At 54.4% G+C, this 25,466-nt stretch overlaps 2 protein-coding genes across 2 annotated transcripts in view; both read left to right on the forward strand.

The window, feature by feature from the left end:
* Positions 1 to 25,466, forward strand: part of LOC144595701 (C-X-C chemokine receptor type 2-like) — a 350,033-nt gene that overhangs the window by 140,062 nt on the left and 184,505 nt on the right. The window lies entirely within an intron of this gene.
* Positions 1,998 to 23,574, forward strand: LOC144596126 (uncharacterized). Its single transcript, XM_078404303.1, has 11 exons — positions 1,998 to 2,073; positions 6,309 to 6,384; positions 6,507 to 6,613; positions 8,387 to 8,512; positions 10,048 to 10,154; positions 10,849 to 10,992; positions 14,341 to 14,395; positions 16,363 to 18,108; positions 21,444 to 21,538; positions 21,954 to 22,088; positions 23,388 to 23,574. The coding sequence occupies exons 2-11, from the start codon at positions 6,327 to 6,329 to the stop codon at positions 23,500 to 23,502; spliced, it is 2,688 nt and encodes an 895-aa protein (XP_078260429.1). The 5' UTR covers positions 1,998 to 2,073; positions 6,309 to 6,326; the 3' UTR covers positions 23,503 to 23,574.

A 25,466-nucleotide genomic window follows, 5' to 3' on the forward strand; every position in this document is an offset into this window, starting at 1 on the left:
GCGCTCTCTTGACTTTGTCTGGATTAAAGGAGATGCCGGACTATCAGTTGCTGGGAAATCGGTGGTGGACGCGCACATCCCCTCTGCAAAACATCGCAGAGTTGTGGACGCAGCCCAGACCATCACACAAACCAACCTCCCTCCCACCGTCTCCATCTACACCTCACGCTGCCTCGGCAAGGCCAGCAGCATCATCAAGGACCAGTCTCACCCCGGTCACTCCCCTCTTCTCCCCTCTCCCATCGGGCAAGAGGTACAGAAGTGTGAAAACGCACACCTCCAGATTCAAGGGCAGTTTCTTCCCGGCTGTTATCAGGCAACTGAACCGTCCTCTCACCAACTAGAGAGCGGTCCTGACCTCCCATCTACCTCATTGGAGACCCTCGGACTATCCTTGATCGGACTTTGCCGGCTTTACCTTGCACTGAACGTTATTCCCTTATCCTGTATCTGTACACTGAGGATGGCTCGATTGTAATCATATATTGTCTTTCCGCTGACTGGTTAGCGCGCAACACAAGCTGTTCACTGTACCTCGGTACACGTGACAATAAACTACACTGAACTGAACTGATGTGGTCTGGGGCTCCACATGGTGGACACACGGGGTACTGCTGGTCCTCTCTCACTTCCAGTCATGCACAAAAGACAGACACAGAGAGCCGGAGTAACTCAGCGGGTCAGGCAGCATCTGTGGAGAACATGGATAGGTGACGTTTCGGGTCGGGAATGAAGAAGGGTCTCAATCCAAAACATGACCTATTCACGTTTTCCTGAGATGCTGCCTGCCCTACAGGAAGCTACAGGGAGAGGTTGAGCAGGCTGGGTCTCTATTCCATGGAGCGCAGGAGGATGAGGGGAGATCTTATAGAGGTGTATAAAATCATGAGAGGAATAGATCGGGTAGATGCACAGAGTCTCTTGCCCAGAGTAGGGGAATCGAGGACCAGAGGACATAGGTTCAAGGTGAAGGGGAAAAGATTTAATAGGAATCTGAGGGGTAACTTTCTCACACAGAGGGTGGTGGGTGTATGGAACGAGCTGCCGGAGAAGGTAATTGAGGCTGGGACTATCCCAACGTTTACATGGTACATGGATAGGACAGGTTTGGAGGGATATGGGCCAAACCCAGGCAGCTGGGACAAGTGTAGCTGGGACATGTTGGCCGGTGTGGGCAAGTTGGGCTGAAGGGCCTGTTTCCACACTGTATCACTCTGTGTCTTTAGATTTAGAGATACAGCGCGGAAACAGGCCCTTCGGCCCACCGGGTCCGCGCCGCCCAGCGATCCCCGCACCTTAACACTATCCTACACACACTAGGGACAATTTTTACATTTGCCCAGTCAATTAAACTACAAATCTGCACGTCTTTGGAGTGTGGGAGGAAACCGAAGATCTTGGAGAAAACCCACGCAGGTCACGGGGAGAACGTACAAACTCCGTACAGACGGCGCCCGTAGTCGGGATCGAACCTGAGTCTCCGGCGCTGCATTCGCTGTAAGGCGGCAACTCTACCGCTGCGCTACCGTGCCGCTCGTGAATCTGTGAATCATTGTACTTGTGCATCTGACAATAAACTTAAGTTGAGACACTGAAGTTAAGTTGAGGTTGTGGGACAATAGACAATAGGTGCAGGAGGAGGCCATTCGGCCCTTCGAGCCAGCACCGCCATTCAATGTGATCATGGCTGATCATTCTCAATCAGTACCCCATTCCTGCCTTCTCCCCATACCCCCTGACTCCGCTATCCTTAAGAGCTCTATCCAGCTGGTCTGAACTGATGAAGGGTCTCAACCCGAAACGCCGAAACCCATTCCTTCTCTCCACAGATGCTGCCTGAACCGCTGAGTTACTCCAGCACTCTGTGTCTATCTTCAGCTGTGGGATGGGAAGGGTTAAGGAATTGGAGGTGGATCTCGTGTGAAGCTGGAACACTTCCTTAGTCTGGGGAACTTCTGCAATCCAGTGAACAGGAATGGCAGCCGCCCGCCTGTAAACCCACACAGCCCCTGGGGGGCGGGGAGGGAGGGGGGGGTGACATGTCCAAGGGGCGATAGAACAGGTGACCAACAGGTAAGGTGATTGTCCACCACCTCGCCCACTGCCCCACTCTCTGCCCACCGGCCCACTCCACACTGACCCACCCCCCCCACTGACCCGCCCACCCACTGACCCGCCCACCCACTGACCCACCCCCCCACTGACCCACCCCCCCACTGACCCACCCCCCCACTGACCCACCCCCCCACTGACCCACCCCCCCACTGACCCACCCCCCCCACTGACCCACCCCCCCCACTGACCCACCCCCTCCACTGACCCACCCCCCCACTGACCCACCCCCCCACTGACCCACCCCCCCACTGACCCACCCCCCCACTGACCCACCCCCCCACTGACCCACCCCCCCACTGACTCACCGCCCCCACTGACCCACCCCCCCCACTGACCCACCCCCCCACTGACCCACCCCCCCCACCGACCCACCCCCCCCACCGACCCACCCCCCCCCCGACCCCCCCCCACCGACCCACCCCCCCCACCGACCCACCCCCCCCACCGACCCACCCCCCACCCCCCCACTGACCCACCCCCCCCACTGACCCACCCCCCCCAGTGACCTACCCCCCCACTGACCCACCCCCCACTCCCCCACCCCCCCCACTGACCCACCCCCCCCACTGACCCACCCCCCCAGTGACCTACCCCCCCACTGACCCACCCCCCACTCCCCCACTGACCCACCCCCACCCCCCCACCGACCCACCCCCCCACTGAAATCCCTGTCCATGTTTCATTGATGAACCTGGTTCTGACCCAACACTGGGTTTCACCCCAACAAACCCTAGTGTGTAATCTCACCCCGCACACTAACACTATCCTACACACACCAGGGACAGTTTTACAGAAGCCAATTAACCTACAAACCTGCACGTCTTTGGAGTGTGGGAGGAAACCGGAGCGCCCGGAGAAAACCCACGCAGGTCATGGGGAGAACGTGCAAACTCCGTACAGACAGCGCCCGTAGTCAGGATGGAACCCGGGCCTCTGGCGCCGTGAGGCAGCAGCTCTACCCGCTGCACCACCGTGCCGCAATTAATACTCAGACTCAAGGTCCCTGATCCCACTTGGCCAAGACGTTGGTGAGGCCACACTTGGAGTAATATGTTCCGTTTTGGTCGTCGTATAGTGGATGGATAGTGTAGGCCCGGACAGTGTGGGCCCGGACAGTGTGGGCCCGGACAGTGTGGGCGCGGACAGTCTGGGCCCGGACAGTGTGGGCCCGGACAGTGTGGGCCCGGACAGTGTGGGCCCGGACAGTGTGGGCCCGGACAGTGTGGGCCCGGACAGTGTGGGCCCGGACAGTGTGGGCCCGGACAGTGTAGGGTCGGACTGTATGGGCCCGGACAGTGTGGGCCCGGACAGTGTGGGCCCGGACAGTGTGGGCCCGGACAGTGTGGGCCCGGACAGTGTGGGCCCGGACAGTGTGGGCCCGGACAGTCTGGGCCCGGACAGTGTGGGCCCGGACAGTGTGGGCCCGGACAGTGTGGGCCCGGACAGTGTGGGCCCGGACAGTGTGGGCCCGGACAGTGTGGGCCCGGACAGTGTGGGCCCGGACAGTGTAGGGTCGGACTGTATGGGCCCGGACAGTGTGGGCCCGGACAGTGTGGGCCCGGACAGTGTGGGCCCGGACAGTGTGGGCCCGGACAGTGTGGGCTCGGACAGTGTGGGCCCGGACAGTGTGGGCCCGGACAGTGTGGGCCCGGACAGTGTAGGGCCGGACTGTGTAGGCCCGGACAGTGTAGGCCCGGACAGTGTAGGCCCGGACAGTGTAGGCCCGGACAGTGTAGGCCCGGACAGTGTAGGCCCGGACAGTGTAGGCCCGGACAGTGTAGGCCCGGACAGTGTAGGCCCGGACAGTGTAAGCCCGGACAGTGTAGGCCCGGAGGCCCGGGCGCCGCCAAACGGAGGTTGCATAGCAACCCGCCTCCCGGCCCGGGCGGCCGCCATTGGTGGAGCGGGAGCACGTGGCCGCTGGCTGGGTGAGATCACGTGGGGCGCGGGGCGGTGAGGTCACTTTGTCCCGTATTTGGGAGTGGGATAGTTGGCAACCCCGAGCTGTCGGGCCTGTTTCCGCGCTGTGCGATGCAATGAACATCCCCATCCTCAGTTTTGGAGGGGCCTCACTGGAGAGATGTGGGCCACACAAAGGCAGAGGGGACTTGCTTAGAAGGGCCGTCTGGGCTAGTATGAGCTTGGTGGATGGGCCTGTTTCCGTGCCGTGACTGAAGCTGTGGGGGCGGTGAACGGCAGGGTTCAGAAACAGAAAGTGAAAGCAACATTAAAGACACAACCAAACCAGCGTTCAGTATTAACCCCGATCTTGCTGGAGTGTGTGAGATGTTTATGTATTAGGTGTTTACCATTAGGTGGTGCAGCGGGTAGAGCTGCTGCCTCACAGCGCCCGAGACCCGGGTTCCATCCTGACTATGGGTGCTGTCTGTACGGAGTTTGCATGCTCTCACCAGGATATGGGGAGAAGGCAGGAACGGGGTACTGATTGTGGATGATCAGCCATGATCACACTGAATGGCGGTGCTGGCTCGAAGGGCCAAATGGCCTCCTCCTGCACCTAATGTCTATTGTCTACCTATCCAACTGTTTCTTGTTCGATGGGATAGTCCCAGCCTCAACTAACTCCTCTGGCAGCTCGTTTCATACACCCACCACCCTCTGTGTGGAAAAGTTACCCCTCAGAATCCGATTAAATCTTTTCCCCTTCACCTTGAACCTATGTCCTCTGGTCCTCGATTCCCCTACTCTGGGCAAGAGACTCTGTGCATCTACCCGATCTATTCCTCTCATGATTTTGTACACCTCTATAAGATCTCCCCTCATCCTCCTGCACTCCATGGAATAGAGACCCAGCCTGCTCAACCTCTCCCTGTAGCTCACACCCTCTAGTCCTGGCAACATCCTCGTGAATCTTCACCGAACCCTTTCAATCTTAACAACATCTCTCCTATAACTTTCAAGCTTGACAATATCTTTCCCAGCGTGTGGGATGGAAGTCGTTTCATCTTTCTTTTTTTAGCTTCGAGATACAGCACGGAGACAGGCCCTTCGGCCTAACCTGTCATACTGTACGGAAACAGGCCCTTCGGCCCAACCTGTCATACTGTATGGAAACAGGTCCTTCGGCCCAACCTGTCATACTGTACGGAAACAGGCCCTTCGGCCCTACCTGTCATACTGCCTACTTCCACTAACTCTAAACATAAATTCTCTCCTCCTTTGACATTCCTACCTACTCCCTTATTACTCTTTTATTTTTTATCTACATAGAAAAAGTCTCGGCAATTTCTTTAATCCAATTCACTACAGTCATTTCATGGCACTTTGTGTCTATCTTAAACCATCTTTTGCCACTTGCATGTGTGTATTATGTCCCCAATTGTACATAATTGGAGACATAGTATAACATCTTACAGCTTCATCCAATGTACAAACATTTTCTTATCAGCACTGAGACAATCACTTGTAATCAACTCGTGCCTTGTAGCCCTATCTCGTTCATCCAACTCAGTATCCTGTACCTGCCTTCTCTCCATACCCCCTGATCCCTTTAGCCACAAGGGCCACATCTAACCCCCTCTTAAATATAGCCAATGAACTGGCCTCAACTGCCTTCCGTGGCAGAGAATTCCACAGATTCACCACTCTCTGTGTGAAAAAAAACTCGGTCCTAAAAGACTTCCCCCTTATCCTTAAACTGTGACTCCTTGTTCTGGACTTCCCCAACATCGGGAACAATCTTCCTGCATCTAGCCTGTCCAACCCCTTAAGAATTTTGTAAGTTTCTATAAGATCCCCCCTCAATCTTCTAAATTCCAGCGAGTACAAGCCGAGTCTATCCAGTCTTTCTTCATATGAAAGTCCTGCCATCCCAGGAATCAATCTGGTGAACCTTCTCTGTACTCCCTCTATGGCAAGAATGTCTTTCCTCAGATTAGGAGACCAAAACTGTATGCAATACTCCAGGTGTGGTCTCACCAATGCCCTGTACAACTGCAGCAGAACCTCCCTGCTCCTATACTCAAATCCCCTCGCTATGAATGCCAACATACCATTCGCTTTCTTCACTGCCTGCTGCACCTGCATGCCTACTTTCAATGACTAATTGGTGTTATCTACAGACCCCCAAATAGTAGCCCGGATGTAGGGTGTAAGATGCGGCGAGAGTTCATGCATCCGTGCGTGTTATCAGTAACCCCCCCACAGTGTGTAACAGGGGGATGTTCTTGCAGGTGAAGCTTGGACCAGTGATGGCGATGGCAGCATGTTCTGATCTCCAACTCCTGTCCGTGATCAAAGACCTGCAGAGTGAGTCCAGCAGCTTCCCTTCCCCCCACCACCATTCCGCCTCTCCCCACCCCACCCCACCCCATCGCCCCTCTCCCCCTCCCCATCCCCACTCAGTCTCTGACCTGCCTCTCTTTCCACAGTCTCCGTCCAGGAACTCAGCCAGGGCCAACAGAGAGACCAGCGGCCTGTCACGGACACTAATCCCGCCCTGCAATGCCTGTGCACTCGGCTGGAGTTCCTGCTGCAGGTGAACACCCCCACACTGTTTGGCCGAACTCTCCCTAAGTGGGTGGGAGCAGAATAAGGCCATTCGGCCCATCGAGTCTACACCGCCATTCAATCATGGCTGATCTCTGAATGCATTCATGAGAGAGCTAGATCAAGCTCTTAAGGATAGCGGAGTCAGGGGGCATGGGGAGAAGGCAGGAACGGGTTACTGATTGAGAATGATCAGCCATGATCACATTGAATGGCGGTGCTGGCTCGAAGGGCCGAATGGCCTCCTCCTGCACCTATTGTCTATTGTCTATCTATCTCTCTCCAGAGGACACAGGTTCAAGGTGAAGGGGAAAAGATTTAATGGGAATCCGAGGGGTAACTTTTCCACACAGAGGGTGGTGGGTGTATGGAACGAGCTGCTGGAGGGGGTAGTTGAGGCTGGGACTATCCCATTGTACAAGAAACAGTTGGATAGGTAGACAATAGACAATAGGTGCAGGAGGAGGCCATTTGGCCCTTCGAGCCAGCACTGCCATTCATCGTGATCATGGCTGATCATCCACAACTATCCCAGCGTTGAAGAAACAGTTGGACAGGAACATGGATAGGACAGGTTTGGAGGGATATGGACCAAGCGCGGGCAGGTGGGACTAGGGTAGGTGGGACATTGTTGGCTGGTGTGGACGAGTTTCCACACTGTATCACTCTATGACTCTAGGACTCTGCCTTAAAAATACCCACTGACTTGTGGCCTCCACAGCCGTCTCTGGCAAAGAATTCCACAGATTCACCACCCTCTGACTGAAGAAATTCCTCCTCATCTTCTTTCTAACAGAACCTCCTTTAATTCTGAGGCTGTGCCCTCTGGTCCTGGACTCTCCCACTAGTGGAAACATCCTCTCCACATCCACTCTATCCAGGCCTTTCCATTATTAAGGATGAGGTTTTGGGTTCCTCAGATGCTCATGTTTAAATAGTTTAGTTAATGTGCTTATAGTCCCTGCCTCAGCTACCTCCTCTGTCGGCATCTCATCTCCCCTTCAGCTAACAAGGAACCATTTTACATTTCATTGATCATCATTTGCTTTGATCTATGTAGGAAGGAACTGCAGATGCTGGTTAACACTGAAGATAGACACAAAGTGCTGGAGTAACTCAGCGGGTCAGGCAGCATCTGTGGAGAACATGGATAGGTTGCGTTTCACAGAGTGCTGGAGTAACTCAGCGGGTCAGGCAGCATCTGTGGAGAACATGGATAGGTGACGTTTCACAGAGTGCTGGAGTAACTCAGCGGGTCAGGCAGCATCTGTGGAGAACATGGATAGGTGACGTTTCGGGTCGATACCAGGGGTCAGAAGAAGGGTTATTTTTTTCCAGAGATGCTGCCTGACCCGCTGAGTTACTCCAGCACTCTGTCAAAGTCACCTATCCATGTTCTCCACAGATGCTGTCTGACCCGCTGAGTTACTCTGGCGTTTTGTGTCTATCTTAGAGCCAATTGTCGAGGATGATGTTTCAGGGTAGTTGGAAGCTGATGATAAAATAGATGAGTTTAGTTTAGTTTAGTGGGTGTCACGGTGGTGCAGCGGTAGAGTTGCCACCTCACAGATCCAGGTTCAATCCTGACCACGGGTGCAGTCCGTACGGATATGCAGCGAATGGAGAGATATGGATCACGTGCAGGCGGATAAGAGTTGATCTTGGCATCATGTTGAGCACAGACACTGTGGGCCGAAGGGCCTGTTCCTGTGCTGTGCTGTTCTATTTTCTAAGATGGATTTATCATTCCCTCTCTCCCCAGTACGATCAGAAGGAGAGGAAATCAATTCTCGGGGTTCGGAAGGATTACTGGGATTATTTCTGCGTTTGCCTGACCAGTCACAGGTGTGGGATGGATGCCCTGAAGTTCGTTCATGGAAAACAAAAAGTAAGTCCAATGGAATCATAAGGTCATAAGAAATCTTAACGTCGGGGTGGTCACGGTGGCGAAGCGGTAGAGTTGCCGCCTTACAGCGAATGCAGCGCCGGAGACCCGGGTTCCATCCCGACTACAGGCGCTGTCTGTACGGAGTTTGTACGTTCTCCCCGTGACCTGCGTGGATTTTCTCCGAGATCTTCGGTTTCCTCCCACACTCCAAAGACGTGCGGGTTTGTAGGTTAATTGGCTTGATGCAAATGTAAAAATTGTCCTCAGTTTGTTTAGGATAGTGTTAGTGTGCGGGGATCGCTGGTCGGCGCGGAACCGGTGGGCCGAAAGGGACTGTTTCCGCGCTGTATCTCTAAACTAAACTAAAGGATGAGAGGAGATCTTATCGAAACGTATAAGATTATTAAGGGGTTGGACACGTTAGAGGCAGGAAACATGTTCCCAATGTTGGGGGAGTCCAGAACAAGGGGCCACAGTTTAAGAATAAGGGGTAGGCCATTTAGAACTGAGATGAGGAAAAACTTTTTCGGTCAGAGAGTTGTGAATCTGTGGAATTCTCTGCCTCAGAGGGCAGTGAAGGCCAATTCTCTGAATGCATTCAAGAGAGAGCTAGATAGAGCTCTTAAGGATAGCGGAGTCAGGGGGTGTGGGGAGAAGGCAGGAACGGGGTACTGATTGAGAATGATCAGCCATGATCACATTGAATGGTGGTGCTGTCTCGAAGGGCCGAATGGCCTCCTCCTATTGTCTAAACTAAAATCTTTGGGTGTGGGAGGGAACCGGAGCACCCGAAGAAAACCCACGCAGGTCACGGGGAGAACGTGCAAGCTGGAGATTCACTGTGAATCCATGCATCTGTGTATTTGTGTCTAACATCAAGAGAACAGGGAGGGTGAATGCACAGAATCTTTTACCCAGAGCAGGGGAATCAAGAACCAGAGAACATAGGTTTAAGGTGAGAGGGGAAAGATTTAATAGGATGAGAGGGGGATCTTATAGAGACGTATAAAATTATAAAAGGACTGGACTAGCTAGATGCAGGAAAAATGTTCCCAATGTTGAGGGAGTCCAGAACCAGGGGCCACACAGTCTAAGAATAAAGGGGAGGCCATTTAAAACTGAGGTGAGAAGAAACGTTTTCACCCAGAGATTTGTGAATTTGTGGAATTCTCTGCCACAGCGGGCAGTGGAGGCCGATTCATTGGATGAATTTAAGAGATAATTAGATAGAGCTCTAGGGGCTAGTGGAATCAAGAGATATGGGGAGAAGGCAGGCACGGGTTACTGATTGTGGATGATCAGCCATTATCACATGCTTGAAGGGCCGAATGGCCTCCTTCTGCACCTATTGTCTGTGTTTCTATGTTTTTATGAAGCTGAGGGGCAACATTTTCACACAAGATGGTGGTGGGTGTGTGGAACAATTGGTGGGCCCAGGTAGCCCACGCTGGCCGGGGCTGGTCTGGTCACCGCTGGTCACCGCGGCCAGACCGAGCGGTCCCAGGATGTTGACCGTTGCCCTTTCACCCCGGCAGCTGACCACATCGCTGGGCAGAGGCCGTGCCTTCCTGCGCTGCTGCCTCGAGGGGCAGCAACTGGCCGACGTGCTGCAGTACAGCTTCCTGGACCAGCGGAGGGCCAGGTACACACTGGGGTAATGGGGTACACGGCCGGCACTGGGGTAACGGGGTACACGGCCGGCACTGGGGTAATGGGGTACACGCCCAGCACTGGGGTAATGGGGTACACGCCCGGCACTGGGGTAAACGCCCGTCACTGGGGTACACGGCCGGCACTGGGGTAATGGGGTACACGCCCGGCACTGGGGTACACGGCCAGCACTGGGGTAACGGGGGTACAGCTTCCTGGACCAGCGGAGGGCCAGCTACACACTGGGGTAACGGGGTACACGCCCGGCACTGGGGGGTTAACGGGGTGCACCCCAACACTGGGGGGTTAACGGGGTGCACCCCAACACTGGGGGAGGTGGGGGGGGCGCAGACCAACCCTGCCCCGCGGACTCACAAAGTAGATCAGAACGTCATACGTTCATATGTGATAGGAGCAGAATTAGGCCATTCGGCCCATCGAGTCTACTCCGCCATTCAATCACGGCTGATCTATCTCTCCCTCCTAACCCCATTCTCCTGCCTTCTCCCCATAACCCCTGACACCCGCACTGATCAAGAATCTATCTATCTCTGCCTTAAAAATACCCACTGACTTGTGGCCTCCACAGCCGTCTGTGGCAAAGAATCCCACAGATTCACCACCCTCTGACTAAAGAAATTCCTCACTGTAGCCAAGGTGGTCTTTCATAATCCGCTCTCTTCCAGTGACTGGTACTACGCGAGGAGCCCATTCCTGTCGGATGGGTTGAGGTGGGACATCATCGACCACCTCTACACACTCAACGAGTTAACCTTCGAACTGCCGCTGGTGAATGTTGACCTGGACACCTCGTGGCCCAAAACTAGCTGGTGAGAAACGGGCATAGAGTGCTGGAGTAACTCAGTGGGTCAGGCAGCATCTGTGGAGAACATGGATAGGTGACGTTTCTGCCTGAGACCCTTCTTCAGACTGAGAGTCGGGGGGAGAGGGAGACGGGAGATAAAGACGGTGATGTAGAGAGACGTAGAACAAATGAATGAAAGATGTGCAAAGGAGTAACGATGATAAAGGGATCAGGCCGTTGTTGGCCGTGGGCTCGGTGAAAACCAGTTACAGACAATGAGACTCAACAAGACCACTTTGAAACTGTACGACCTGGGTGGGGGAGGGATGGAGAGTGAGGGAATGCAAGGGTTAAACTTGAAGTTAGAGAAGTCAGAGAAAACGTGTCGACCCCTGACCGTCACTGGAGAACGGGTCACGCACACACACACACACCCACACACACGCCCACACACACATGCACACACACGCCCACACGCACACGCACACGCACACACACCCACACACACAGGCTCACACACACGCCCACACACACACCCACACAAGCGCACACGCACACACGCACGCACGCGCACACACACAGGCCCATACACAGGCCCACACACGCACGCCCACACACACAGGCCCATACACACATGCCCACACACACACCCACGCACACACGTCCACACACACACACGTCCACACACAAGGTCACACACACAGGCCCACACACATGTCCACACACACAGGCCCACACACACAGGCCCACACACACAGGCCCACACACACAGGCCCACACAACCGCACACACGCACACACCCACACACACAAGCCCACACACATGCCCACACACACACACACATACACACACACACACACACACACACACACACACACACACACACACACGCACACACATACACACACACACACACACACACACACACACACACACACACACACACACTGACCCTCACTGTGAAACTATTGTTTTTAATATAATTATCATTCATTTCAACAAAGGGCAACCAACCACATTACATGAACACAACAGCAAGATATTGGTGAGGTACGTAGATGACAGTGGGTCTAGAGGCAAGGATGAGGCTCCGAGCACTCACAGTCCAACAGGATGGTCAGATACTCTGGCACAGTGAGTTACTCATTAAATAGACTTAATCCTGACTGATGCTGATAAGGAATGTGTGCAGCAAAGGTATTATAGACTTTAGACTTACATCCCGAACACAAGCCCCTCAGGCAGAGTCGCCAACTGTCCCGTATTAGCCGGGACATCCCGTATTTTGGGCCAAATTGGTTTGTCCCGTACCAGACGCTGTAGGCCCAGACCCTGTAGGCCCGGACGCTGTAGGCCCGGACCCTGTAGGCCCGGACGCTGTAGGCCCGGACACTGTGGTAGGAAAGAAACTGCAGAAACCCACTGACTCACACAGCTATCTGGACTACACTTCTTCCCACCCGGTCCCCTGCAAAAAGTCTATCCCCTACTCCCAATTCCTCCGTCTACACCGCATCTGCGCCCGGGATGAGGTGTTTCACACTAGGCTTCCCCTCCTCCATTATAGATGAGGCTCTCACTAGGGTCTCTTCTACATCCCGCACCTCCCCTCTTGCTCCCCCTCCCCCCACTCACAACAAGGACAGAATCCCCCTCGTTCTCACCTTTCACCCCACCAGCCAGCGGATCCAACATATCATCCACCAACATTTCCGTCACCTACAACGGGACCCCACCACTGGCCATATCTTCCCATCCCCTCCCCTCTCTGCGTTCCGCAGAGACCGTTCCCTCCGTAACTCCCTGGTCCACTCGTCCCTTCCTACCCAAACCACCCCAACCCCGGGCACTTTCCCCTGCAACCGCACGAGATGCAACACCTGTCCCTTTACCTCCTCCCTCAACTCCATCCAAGGACCCAAACAGTCTTTCCAAGTGAGACAAAGGTTCACCTGCACCTCCTCCAACCTCATCTATTGCATCCGCTGCTCTAGATGTCAACTTATTTACATCGGCGAAACCAAGCGCAGGCTCGGCGATCTCTTCGCTGAACACCTGCGCTCGGTCCGCATTAACAAAACTGATCTCCCGGTGGCTGAGCACTTCAACTCCCCCTCCCATTCCAAGTCTGACCTTTCTGTCATGGGCCTCCTCCAGTGCCATAGTGAGGCCCACCGGAAATTGGAGGAACAGCACCTCATATTTCGCCTGGGCAGTTTGCAGCCCGGTGGTATGAACGTCGACTTCTCCAACTTTAGATAGTTCCTCTGTCCCTCTCTTTCCCTCCACTTCCCAGTTCTCCCTCTATCTTCCTGTCTCCACCTATATCCTTCCTTTGTCCCGCCCCCCTGACATCAGTCTGAAGAAGGGTCTCGACCCAAAACGTCACCCATTCCTTCTCTCCCGAGATGCTGCCTGACCCGCTGAGTTACTCCAGCATTTTGTGAAGAAACTGCAGATACTGTTTAAAATCTGTGTCTACCTTCCGGACAGTGTATTAATGGTAGCAACCCGCCTCCTGGCCCGGGCGGCCGCCATTGGTGGAGCGGGAGCACGTGGCCGCTGGCTGGGTGAGGTCACGTGGGGCGCGGGGCGGTGACGTCACCTTGTCCCGTATTTGGGAGTGAGGAAGTTGGCAACCGTTACTTGCAGCCCACCGAGTCCGCGCCGACCAGCGATCATCCCGTGCACTAGATAGAAAGGCCTGGATAGAGTGGATGTGGAGAGGATGTTTCCACTAGTGGGAGAGTCTAGGACCAGAGGGCACAGCCTCAGAATTAAAGGACGTTCCTTTAGGAAGGAGATGAGGAGGAATTTCTTTAGTCAGAGGGTGGTGAATCTGTGGGATTCTTTGCCACAGACGGCTGTGGAGGCCACAAGTCAGTGGGTATTTTTAAGGCAGAGATAGATAGATTGTTGATCAGTGCGGGTGTCAGGGGTTATGGGGAGAAGGCAGGAGAATGGGTTTAGGAGGGAGAGATAGATCAGCCGAGATTGAATGGCGGAGTAGACTCGATGGGCCGAATGGCCTAATTCTACCCCTACAACTTGTAAACTGGTGAACTATCCCACGCACAAAGGACATTTTACAGAAGCCAATGAAACTAGAAAGCTAGAAAACCGAAGCACCCGGTGAAAACCCACGCAGGTCACGGGGAGTACGTACAAACTCCGTACAGACGGCGCCCGTAGTCGGGATGGAACCTGGGTCTCCGACGCTGTGGGGCAGCAGCTCTACCCGCTGCACCACCGTGCCAGTGTCTGGGTCACTGTATCTCACCGCCAGGAAAGAATAGAACTGTTTCAAGCTTGACGTTCAACTGCTATCAATCTGCCACTAAAGCCACAAATGTTCCCTATTGTGTTTACACAGTAAATTGTCAACATGCACAAGATCACGGACAGGTCCATCAAAGCGCCCTGTTAAGGTAACGTACAAATTCAAACATGGTTTCACCTGGAATGATGTTGTTAGTTGACAGAAACAGAGACAATAGATGCAGGAGGAGGCCATTCGGCCCCTCGAGCCAGCACCGCCATTCAATATGATCACGGCTGACCATCCACAATCAGTACCCCGTTCCTGCCTTCTCCCCATATCCCTTGATTCCGTTAGCCCCAAGAGCTAAATCTAACTCTCTTGAAAACATCCAGAGTTGTGAATCTGTGGAATTCTCTGCCTCAGAAGGCAGTGGAGGCCAATTCTCTGAATGCATTCAAGAGAGAGCTAGATAGAGCTCTTAAAGATAGCATAGTCAGGGGGTATGGGGAGAAGGCAGGAACGGGGTACTGATTGAGAATGATCAGCCATGATCACATTGAATGGTGGTGCTGGCTCGAAGGGACGAATGGCCTCCTCCTGCACCTATCGTCTATTGTCTATCCAGTGGATTGGACTCCGCTGCCTTCTGTGGCAGGGAATTCTACAGGTTCACAACTCAGTAGAGAGAGAAAGAGAGAGAGAGATAGGATTATCCTCTGGTCCACAGCGTCCACCAAGGGTTGGACTCGGAGTGAATCCGAGTTGGAATTGGTTAGTTTTGTTCAGTTTAGAGATACAGCGCGGAAACAGGCCCTTTGGCCACCAGGTCCGCAGTTTGCCTTGGTTTAGTTTAGTTTAGTATAATTCACAATCAAACACAATCACAATCACCTGCATGCAGGTACAGCAGGCAGTGAAGAAAGCCAATGGAATGTTGGCCTTCATAACAAGAGGAGTTGAGTATAGGAGCAAAGAGGTCCTTCTGCAGTTGTACAGGGCCCTAGTGAGACTGCACCTGGAGTATTGTGTGCAGTTTTGGTCTACAAATTTGAGGAAGGATATTCTTGCTATTAAGGGCGTGCAGCGTAGGTATACTAAGCTAATTCCCGGAATGGCGGGACTGTCGTATGTTGAAAGACTGGAGCGACTAGGCTTGTATACACTGGAATTTAGAAGGATGAGAGGGGATCTTATTGAAACACATAAGATTATTTAGGGGTTTAGACATGTTAGAGGCAGGAAAAATGTTCCCAATGTTGGGGGAGTCCAGAACCAGGGGCCACAGTTTAAAAATAAGGGGTAGGCCATTTAGAACGGAGATGAGGAACAATTTTTTCAGTCAGAGAGTTGTAAATCTGTGGAATTCTCTGCCCCAGAGGGCAGTGGAGGCCAATTCCCTGGATGCTTTCAAGAGAGAGTTAGATAGAGCTCTTAAAGATAGTGGAGTCAGGGAGTAAGGGGAGAATGCAGGAACAGGATACTGATTGTGGATGATCAGCCATGATCACATTGAATGGCGGTGCTGGCTCAAAGGGCCGAATGGCCTCCTCCTGCACCTATTGTCTATTGTCTATTGCCTATTAATACTGTATTAGCCAATTATGTTTTGCAACATACGAGGAACTTCATTTGCCGTACAGTAATTCAGATTAATTTAGAGATACAGCGCGGAAACAGGCCCTTCGGCCCACCAGGTCCGTGCCGACCAGCGATCCCCGCACAGCAACACTATCCTACACCCACTAGGGACAATTTACATTTATCCCAAGCCAATTAACCCACAAACCTGCATGTGTTTGGAGATCCCTGTCCAATTGGTTGGAGTCGTTGCAGGACGGTAGAAAGAAGGAACTGCAGATGCTGGTTTACCAAAGATAGACACAAAGTGCTGGAGTAACTCATTAGGTCAGGCAGCATGTCTGGAGAAGCATGTCTTGTCCCGATCCGAAACGTCACCTATCCATGTTCTCCACAGATGCTGCCTGACCCACTGAGTTACTCCAGCACTCTGAGAAACGTCACTTATCCATGTTCTCCACAGATGCTGCCTGACCCGCTGAGTTACTCCGGCACTCTGTGTCTGTCTTTGACATCTCCCCACTGACCGATGTCGATGATTTGCTTCTCCCACAGCGGTTGTCCAAGATCGCAAGGCAAGACCCAGTGGTGGACGGTGGGAGTGGACACCAAGGGGGGAGAGAAGGCAACGGGATGGACGCTGATGGAAGACCACCTGGAGAAGCAGAAAGTGCCAACGTCTCAGACAACGACGGACCTCTGACAGCAGGCCCAACGTTGGCCCCAGCAACGTCAGCCCAACAACAAGGGCTGGGTCAACAGGAGGAGAGACGGGCAGAGTGGCCCCAGGTGCAAGCTCTGTTGGGCAGCCATGTTGGCGGGCAAGGCAAGGACCCAGAGATCAAGGACCCCGCGGTGGGCGGGCAGGGGGAGGCCGACGGAGACCAGGGACCTCGGCTGGAGAGGCTCAAGATGGATCTGCATAGGAAGGAAGACATCATTGAGGAACTCGCTGGTCGTCTCACGGAGATGGAGAAGGTGAAGGTGGAGGAGTGCTCCAGACTCCAGCGGGAGGTGGCAACACTGCGGGAGATGCAGACGGAGGGGCTGAGGTTGCTGGTCCAACTGGAGGACAGCAACAAGTTCCTCAACGAAACCGTGGAGGAAATGGACGTGGTCGTCGTCTATCTGAGGCGAGCTCTCACGGCCATGGAGCAGGAGAACGCCTCGCTGAGGAGGGAGCTGGCCGGGAAGGCAGCCCCGGCACAACGGGACCCCCTGGAGGAGATGGAGGAACAGAGGCCGGAGCTCAGCGGTCAGCGGGAGCTGCTCGGGCAGACGGGGCAGGTCGGCAGCCAAGATGCCAAGGGGTCAACCTCCCGCTTGGTCCAGAGTGGGGACGAGCGACCAGCGGAGGGGAGGAGCCCACGGGGCCTGGGGCTTCTGGAGGACAAGGGGCCGGAGCAGGGTGGAGATCTGGAGTTGCCCACCCACTCACCCTGGCCGGAGGTCATCGGGCTCCGAGCCTCCGAGGGGCAAAGTCGGAACGCCGCGCTCCCTCCCATGGAGGCGAGTGGGGGTCTGAATGGAGGTGTGAGGGTCCCTCGGATGGAGAGGGGGGTCCTCAGGCAGCCCGTAGCCCGGGAGAAGACCCCGCCCCTGGAGCAACAGGCCCACCGGGCCCAGGAGAACGTTGCCAACCTCACTCAACATCTCACCAGATGCAAGGAATGCCAGCCGGGCCCCGGAGAGCGGGTGGGCGCGGATCTCCGCGACTCGAGGGAACTTCTGGAGGATCTCGTCCCTGCGTTGGAGTCAACGGACGACGGGAAGGCCGAGACCGAGCTGGAGATGGGGGAGGGGGAGGAGGACTTTGGCCAAGTCCGCAAGGGGAGGGGGGGACGGACAGTGGAGGGAGACGACGACGGTCGCCAGATCCACGTAGAGGTGGGGACGGCCGCGCCAACGCCAAGTGCGGCGGGGAACGAGGAGGCCGGGCGCGGCGGCGAGGACCGCTCGGAGAAGGGAGACGCTCGGCCAGAGGGAGCGGCGGTGCATTCTGCCCAGGATGGACCTTCCTCTCGGGAGGTTGCCCGGGTCCAGGAGTGGATGAAGCAGATGGAGCTGAGGCACGGGCAGAAGGTGGGATGGTTGGAGCAGCGACTGGCGAGCCTGGAGACCGAGCGGCAGAGACTGGAGGACCAGAGGGAGGTTCTGGAGGACAAGGTCGTAGGTCTGGAGGGGCAGCTCCTGCGACGGAGTGGGGAGCAGAGCGAGGCGGAGGGAGCGATCACGGGCGAGCCCGCGGGGAGCGCGGCCCCCACCAATGCCGGGCACCAGGAGACTGCAACCGCGCCCCAGGTGAGCACAGCAGCGCATGCACTAACGCGATGCCCATCGCAATACATGCAAGCAAATGTAGTCATCGCCCCCACTCCATGCCCACCAGCGCCAGTATACAGACGGCCAATTAATACACAAACCCACCAAGTACAAGCTGACCATCAATCTCCCTCACATAGAAACATAGACAACAGGTGCAGGAGGAGGCCATTCGGCCTTTCGAGCCAGCACCGCCATTCAACGTGATCATGGCTGATCATTCTCAATCAGTACCCCGTTCCTGCCTTCTCCCCATACCCCCTGATTCCACTAGCCCCCAGAGCTCTATCTAACTCTCTCTTAAATCCATCCAGTGAATCGGCCTCCACTGCCCTCTGTGGCAGAGAATTCCACACATTCAAAACTCTCTGGGTGAAAAAGTTCCTTCTCACCTCAGTTTTAAATGGCCTCCCCATTATTCTTAGACTGTGTGGCCTCTGGTTCTGGACTGTGTGGCCTCTGGTTCTGGACTCCCCCAACATTGGGAAATTTTTTCCTGCATCTAGCTAACACTAACACTATCCTGCACACGAGGGCCAATCAACCCACAAATCCATTGAGCCCACGCTGATCAGCGATTACAATAGACAATAGTTGCAGGAGGAGGCCATTTGGCCCTTCGAGCCAGCACCGCCCTTCAATGTGATCATAGCTGATCATTCTCAATTTCAAACAAGATAGCTGAGATAGAAGCATTTTCTGCAGATCAAAATGCTAAGGCTGCTTGGTAAGTTTGCAGTTAACACCAAGATTTCTGGGGCTCAGGCTGTGAGGAACGTTGTCAAGGTATATAACTCGGTAAAGAAAGCTACAGAAATCGGTGGAAAGATTGGCAGAAGGAAGATAATCCAAGCAAGTGTGAGGTGTTGTTCTTTTGGGGTCAAATTTAATGTGGAAAAAATAGAAACATAGAAAATAAGTGCAGGAGGAGGCCATTCACAGATTCACAACTCTCTGACTGAAAAAGGTTTTTCATCACCGTTCCAAATGGCCGACCCCTTATTCTTAAACTGTGGCCCCTGGTTCTGGACTCCCCCAACATTGGGAACATGTTTCCTGCCTCTAACGTGTCCAACCCCTTAATAATCTTATACGTTTCAATAAGATCCCCTCTCATCCTTCTAAATTCCAGTGTATACAAGCCTAGTCGCTCCAGTCTTTCAACATATGACAGTCCCGCCATTCCGGGAATTAACCTAGTAAACTTACGCTGCACGCCCTCAATAGCAAGAGTAGCCTTCCTCAAATTTGGAGACCAAAACTGCACACAGTACTCCAGGTGCGGTCTCACCGGGGCCCTGTACAACTGCAGAAGGACCTCTTTGCTCCTACACTCAACTCCTCTTGTTATGAAGGCCAACATGCCATTGGCTTTCTTCACTGCCTGCTGTACCTGCATGCTTCCTTTCAGTGACTGATGCACTAGGACACCCAGATCTCGTTGTACGTCCCCTTTTCCTAACTTGACACCATTCAGATAATACTCTGCCTTCCTATTCTTATCACCAAAGTGGATAACCTCACACTTATCCACATTAAACTGCATCTGCCATGCATCCGCCCACTCACACAACCTGTCCAAGTCACCCTGCAACCTCATAGCATCTTCCTCACAGTTCACACTGCCACCCAGCTTTGTATCATCTGCAAATTTGCTAATGGTACTTTTAATGCCTTCATCCAAGTCATTAATGTATATTGTGAATAGCTGCGGTCCCAGCACCGAGCCTTGCGGTACCCCACTAGTCACTGCCTGCCATTCTGAAAGGGACCCATTTATCCCCACTCTTTGCTTTCTGTCTGCCAACCAACTTTCTATCCATGCCACCCTACCTCCAATACCATGTGCTCTAATTTTGCCCACTAATCTCCTATGTGGGACCTTGTCGAAGGCTTTCTGAAAGTCGAGGTACACCACATCCACCGGCTCTCCCCTGTCAATATTCCTAGTTACATCCTGAAAAAATTCCAGAAGATTAGTCAAGCATGATTTTCCCTTCGTAAATCCATGCTGACTCGGAAAGATCCTGTTACTGCTATCCAAATGCTCTGCAATTTTGTTTTTTATAATTGACTCCAGCATTTTCCCCACCACTGATGTCAGACTAACTGGTCTATAATTTCCCATTTTCCCTCTCCCTCCTTTCTTAAAAAGTGAGATAACATTAGCTACCCTCCAATCCACAGGAACTGATCCTGAATCTATAGAACATTGGAAAATGGTCACCAATGTGTCCACAATTTCTAGAGCAACCTCCTTAAGTACTCTGGGATGCAGACCATCAGGCCCTGGGGATTTATCAGCCTTCAGTCCCATCAGTCTACCCAACACCATTTCCTGCCTAATGTGGATTTCCTTCAGTTCCTCCGTCACCCTAGGATCTCTGGCCACTAGAACATCTGGGAGATTGCTTGTATCTTCCTTAGTGAAGACAGATCCAAAGTACTGGTTCAACTCGTTGGGACAACCCTTGACACCCGCACTGATCAAGAATCTATCTGTCTCTGCCTTAAAAATACCCATTGACTTGTGGCCTCCACAGCCATCTGTGACAAAGAATCCCACAGATTCACCACCCTCTGACTGAAGGAATTCCTCCTCATCTCCTTCCTAAAGGAACGTCCTTTAATTCTGAGGCTGTGCCCTCTGGTCCTAGACTCTCCCACTAGTGGAAACATCTTCTCCCACATCCACTCTGTCCAAATGCACAAACTGCCCCATGGAGGAGTCTTCAGACGGGGGGGGGGGGGGGGGGGGACATCAGGGCAGATGTGGATTTGCAGAGAGTTGTGGATGCAGCCCAGACCATCACACAAACCAACCTCCCTCCCACCGACTCCATCTACACCTCACGCTGCCTCGGCAAGGCCAGCAGCATCATCAAGGACCAGTCTCACCCCGGTCACTCCCTCTTCTCCCCTCTCCCATCGGGCAAGAGGTACAGAAGTGTGAAAACGCACCCTCCAGATTCAGGGGCAGTTTCTTCCCGGCTGTTATCAGGCAACTGAACCGTCCTCTCACCAACTAGAGAGCGGTCCTGACCTCCCATCTACCTCATTGGAGACCCTCGGACTATCCTTGATCGGACTTTGCCTGCTTTACCTTGCACTGAACGTTATTCCCTTACCCTGTATCTGTACACTGTGGACGGCTCGATTGTAATCATGTATTGTCTTTCCGCTGACTGGTTAGCGCGCAACACAAGCTGTTCACTGTACCTCGGTACACGGGACAATAAACTGGACTGAACTGATCTGACCATCCTACATCGTACATCCCCCCGTGACCCTCTCCCTGTCCCGTCTCTCCCCAGGTACCCAGCTACTCCCAGCGGTCGGCCGGAGATCGGGAGAAGGGGCCAGTGAACCGGGATACGGAATTACTGGCGCTGACCACAGCACTGGCACAGTGAGTGACCCACCCACCCCCCACACACACACGCAGGCATGCACGCATACACACACGCATGCACGCACACGCATATGCACACACATACACGCACACACGCGCGCGCACGTATGCACGCAGACGCACATGCATGCACACGCACGCACACATACACGCACATGCACACATGCACATGCACGCACACAAGCACACACGCACACACACGCACACGCGCACACATACACACACACATGTGCACACACACGCACACGCACACGCGCACACATACACACACACACATGTGCACACGCACACATGCACACGCACACACATACACGCACACGCACACACACATACACACCCACTAACTCACTGTGTCTGCCTGTGTGTGTGTGTGTGTGTGTGTGTGTGTGTGTGTGTGTGTGTGTGTTCGCAGGGCGGGATGTGTGGAGCGGGCGCTGAGAGCGGAGGTGAGGCGGGCGAGCGAGGATGTGGAGCGGGGGGAGGCAGAGAGACGGGAGCTACAGCTCATGGTGGCGTCGCTGAAGGAGAGGACCGTGCAGCTGATCAGGTGGGTGGGGAAGGGGGGGTGGGGGGGAGAGGGGTGGGAGAGGGAGAGGGGGGAGAGGGAGGGAGGGGAGGGGAGGGGGGGAGAGCGGGGGAGGGGGGAGGGGGGGAGAGGGGTGGGAGGGGGAGAGAGGGGTGGGTGGGGAAGGGGGGGTGGGGGGAGTGGGGTGGGGAGGGGGAGAGGTGAGGGGTGGGGGGGAGGGGTGGGAGGGGGATAGGGGGTGGGAGGGGGATAGGGGTGGGAGGGGAGGGGAGAGGGTTGGGAGGGGGAGGGGGAGAGGGGTGGGAGGGGGGAGAGGGAGAGGGGTGGGGAGGGGGAGAGGGGTGGGAGGGGGAGAGGGAGAGGGGTGGGAGGGGAGGAGAGGGAGAGGGGTGGGAGGGGGGAGAGTGAGAGGGGTGGGAGGGGGAGAGGAGAGGGGTGGGGGGAGGGGTGGGAGGGGGAGAGGGTTGGGGGGGAGGGGTGGGAGGGGAGAGGGTTGGGAGGGGGAGAGGGTGTGGGGGTGAGAGGGTGGGAGGGGGTGAGGGAGAGGGGTGGGGGGGATGGGGGGGAGGGGTAGAGTGGAGATGGGCTGATGGAGGTGGAGGGGGAGGGTGGGGATGGGCAAGTGTGCAAGAGGTGTAAAGTGCGTGCACAATGCGTGTGATTGAGTGTGTGAGACATGTGGCGAGAACGTGCATTGAACGTGCAAAGTGTGAGCAACAATTGTGCAAGCAGTTGGGTGTGAGGTGTGAATGGTGAGTGTGCAAGGAGTGTACAGTGGGTGTGTAGTGGGTGTGTAGTTTGTGAGCAGTGGGTGTGCGTGGCAGGTGGGGTGAGGTGAGCTTGCAAGAAGATTGCTGTGAGTGTGCAAGGCATGACCAGCAAGTGTGCGGGGCATGTGCAGTGAGTTTATGGTAAGTGCGTGGTGAGTGTGCGAGCCGTGCTGTTGGATTGCATTGAGTGTGCAATGGGGTGTGCAAGGCATAGAAGTGCGTGTGCAATGAGTGCGCACAACATTACCGTGTGTGGCGATGTGTGCGATGAGTGTGCAAGCCTGTGTGGCGAATGTGCGAGGCATGCTATTGGGTTGCATTGAGTGTGGAATGAATGTGCAAAGCATTGAAGCAAGTGTGTGGCGAGTGTGCAATGAGTGCAATGCATTACAGCGGGTGTGCGGCGAGTGTGCAAGCCTATGTGGCGAATGTGCGAGGGGTGCTATTGGGTTGCATTGAGTGTGCAAAGCACTGCAGCTAGTAGGTGGCGAGTGTGCAAGCCAGTGAGGTGAGTGTGCGAGCTGTGCTGACACTACCACTGTGCCACCAGGGAGAAGGACGAGCTGTGGCAGAGATCGGTACAACTGGACTCACCCCCCCACCCCCGCCCCGACACCCCCCCACATCGGCACCGCCTCGGCCTCCACAGCAGCTGGCGGCTGTGACCCCCCCCTTCCCCCTCCCCGTCCCCCCTCTGCCCGGCAACACCGATCCTGGATAACCGACCCCCCCCCCCCCCCCCCGACCGACCCACTGATCTTCCGGAGAGATTCCCGCTCCTGACGCCCATGTTCCACCGCCGGAGGTTACAACGGGAGCCGTGACGCTGGGCGCCGACGCTCCCGAATCCGGGCGGCACACCGCGGGAATGCCGGGAGTTTCGGAGGCAGCGGGGGGATGGGACGGAGTCCGGGGAAGGAGATCGGGAACCTCGTGCCCTGGTGTCGACACAACAACCCCTCCCTCAAAGACAGACACTGAGTGCTGGAGTAACTCAGCGGGTCAGGCAGCATCTGTGGAGAACATGGATGGGTGACGTTTCGGGTCGAGACCCTCCTTCAGAAACTCAACACCTTTCTCTCAATGTCAGCAAGACAGAGGAGATAGTGGTGATCTTCAGGGAGTGTAGTGGATAACATACCCCAGATCGGATGGTTGAAAACTTCAAGTTGCTAGGAGTCGATATCACCAACAACATGTCCTGGGCCACCCACACTGAAGCATCGACCAGGCTGAGGAGGTTCAGCACGTGCCCAACAACTCTCACCAACTTCTACAGATGCGCCGCAGAAAGCATTTTAACGAGATGCATCACAGCGTGGTTTGGGAACAGCTCATCCAAGATCCGCAAGAAACCGCAGAGAGAGTTGTGGACGCAGCCCAGACCATCACACAAACCAACCTCCCTCCCACCGACTCCATCTACACCTCACGCTGCCTCGGCAAGGCCAGCAGCATCATCAAGGACCAGTCTCACCCCCGGTCACTCCCTCTTCTCCCCTCTCCCATCGGGCAAGAGGTACAGAAGTGTGAAAACGCACACCTCCAGATTCAGGGGCAGTTTCTTCCCGGCTGTTATCAGGTAACTGAACCGTCCTCTCACCAACTAGAGAGTGGTCCTGACCTCCCATCTACCTCACTGGAGACCCTCGGACTATCCCTGATCGGACTTTGCCGGCTTTACCTTGCACTGAACGTTATTCCCTTATCCTGTATCTGTACACTGTGGACGGCTCGATTGTAATCATGTATTGTCTTTCCGCTGACTGGTTAGCACGCAACACAAGCTGTTCACTGTACCTCGGTACACGGGACAATAAACTAGACTGAGCTGAACTGTTATCCAGCGTTTCGTTGGGACGGTTGATCAAAGATCACGGATCCCAGAGTCCGGCGCTGGGCACGGAGTCTGGGAATCATGGGCAAGTTTGGGAAAGGAAATTCAGACACACATCTACAATGACAAGACCAGGCAGAGGGACCTCAGGAAGCGTGGTGGACAACTTGCCACAGTCAGCAACTGTGGTGCCGAAGACTTACACAGAGTGCTGGAGTAACTCAGTGGGTCAGGCAGCATCTCTGGAGTACATGGATAGGTGACGTTTTACTGTGCTGGAGTAACTCAGCTGGCCAGAGTTGACTGTAAACAGACTCTAGCAGTGATGACAGTGGAATAATGGCAGGAATCTCTGGGAATAATCCGGAAGATGCAGGATCTTTTCGTTTCAAAGAGGAAGAAAGATTCTAGGGGGAGAAAGAGACGACCGTGGCTGAACAAGGGAAGTCAAGGACAGTCTGAAACTAAAAGAGAAGGCGTACAACATAGCAAAGATTAGCGGGAAGCCAGAGGATTGGGAAGCTTTTAAAGAAAAACAGAATGTGACTAAATAGAAAATACGGGGAGAAAATGTTGTGTCTCTGGTGTAGGAATGAACTGCAGGTGCTGGGTTAGACAGTAACCATATAACCATATAACAATTACAGCATGGAAACAGGCCCGTTCGGCCCTACCAGTCCACACCGACCACTTTCTCTGACCTAGTCTCATCTACCTGCTCTCAGACCATAACCCCCCAATCCCCTCCCATCCATATACCTATCCAATTTACTCTTAAATAATAAAATCGTG

Source organism: Rhinoraja longicauda, chromosome 8, assembly GCF_053455715.1.
Source record: "Rhinoraja longicauda isolate Sanriku21f chromosome 8, sRhiLon1.1, whole genome shotgun sequence".
In the NCBI taxonomy this organism is placed as follows: Eukaryota; Metazoa; Chordata; class Chondrichthyes; order Rajiformes; family Arhynchobatidae; genus Rhinoraja; species Rhinoraja longicauda.

Bases quoted from the DNA above. Each gene is read 5' to 3' on its own strand.
- LOC144596126 (XM_078404303.1), top strand. From the start codon at position 6,327: ATGGCGATGGCAGCATGTTCTGATCTCCAACTCCTGTCCGTGATCAAA. The intron at 6,614-8,386 runs GTGAACACCCCC...CTCTCTCCCCAG, and splicing joins GGCTGGAGTTCCTGCTGCAG to TACGATCAGAAGGAGAGGAA. The intron at 10,155-10,848 runs GTACACACTGGG...GCTCTCTTCCAG, and splicing joins CTGGACCAGCGGAGGGCCAG to TGACTGGTACTACGCGAGGA.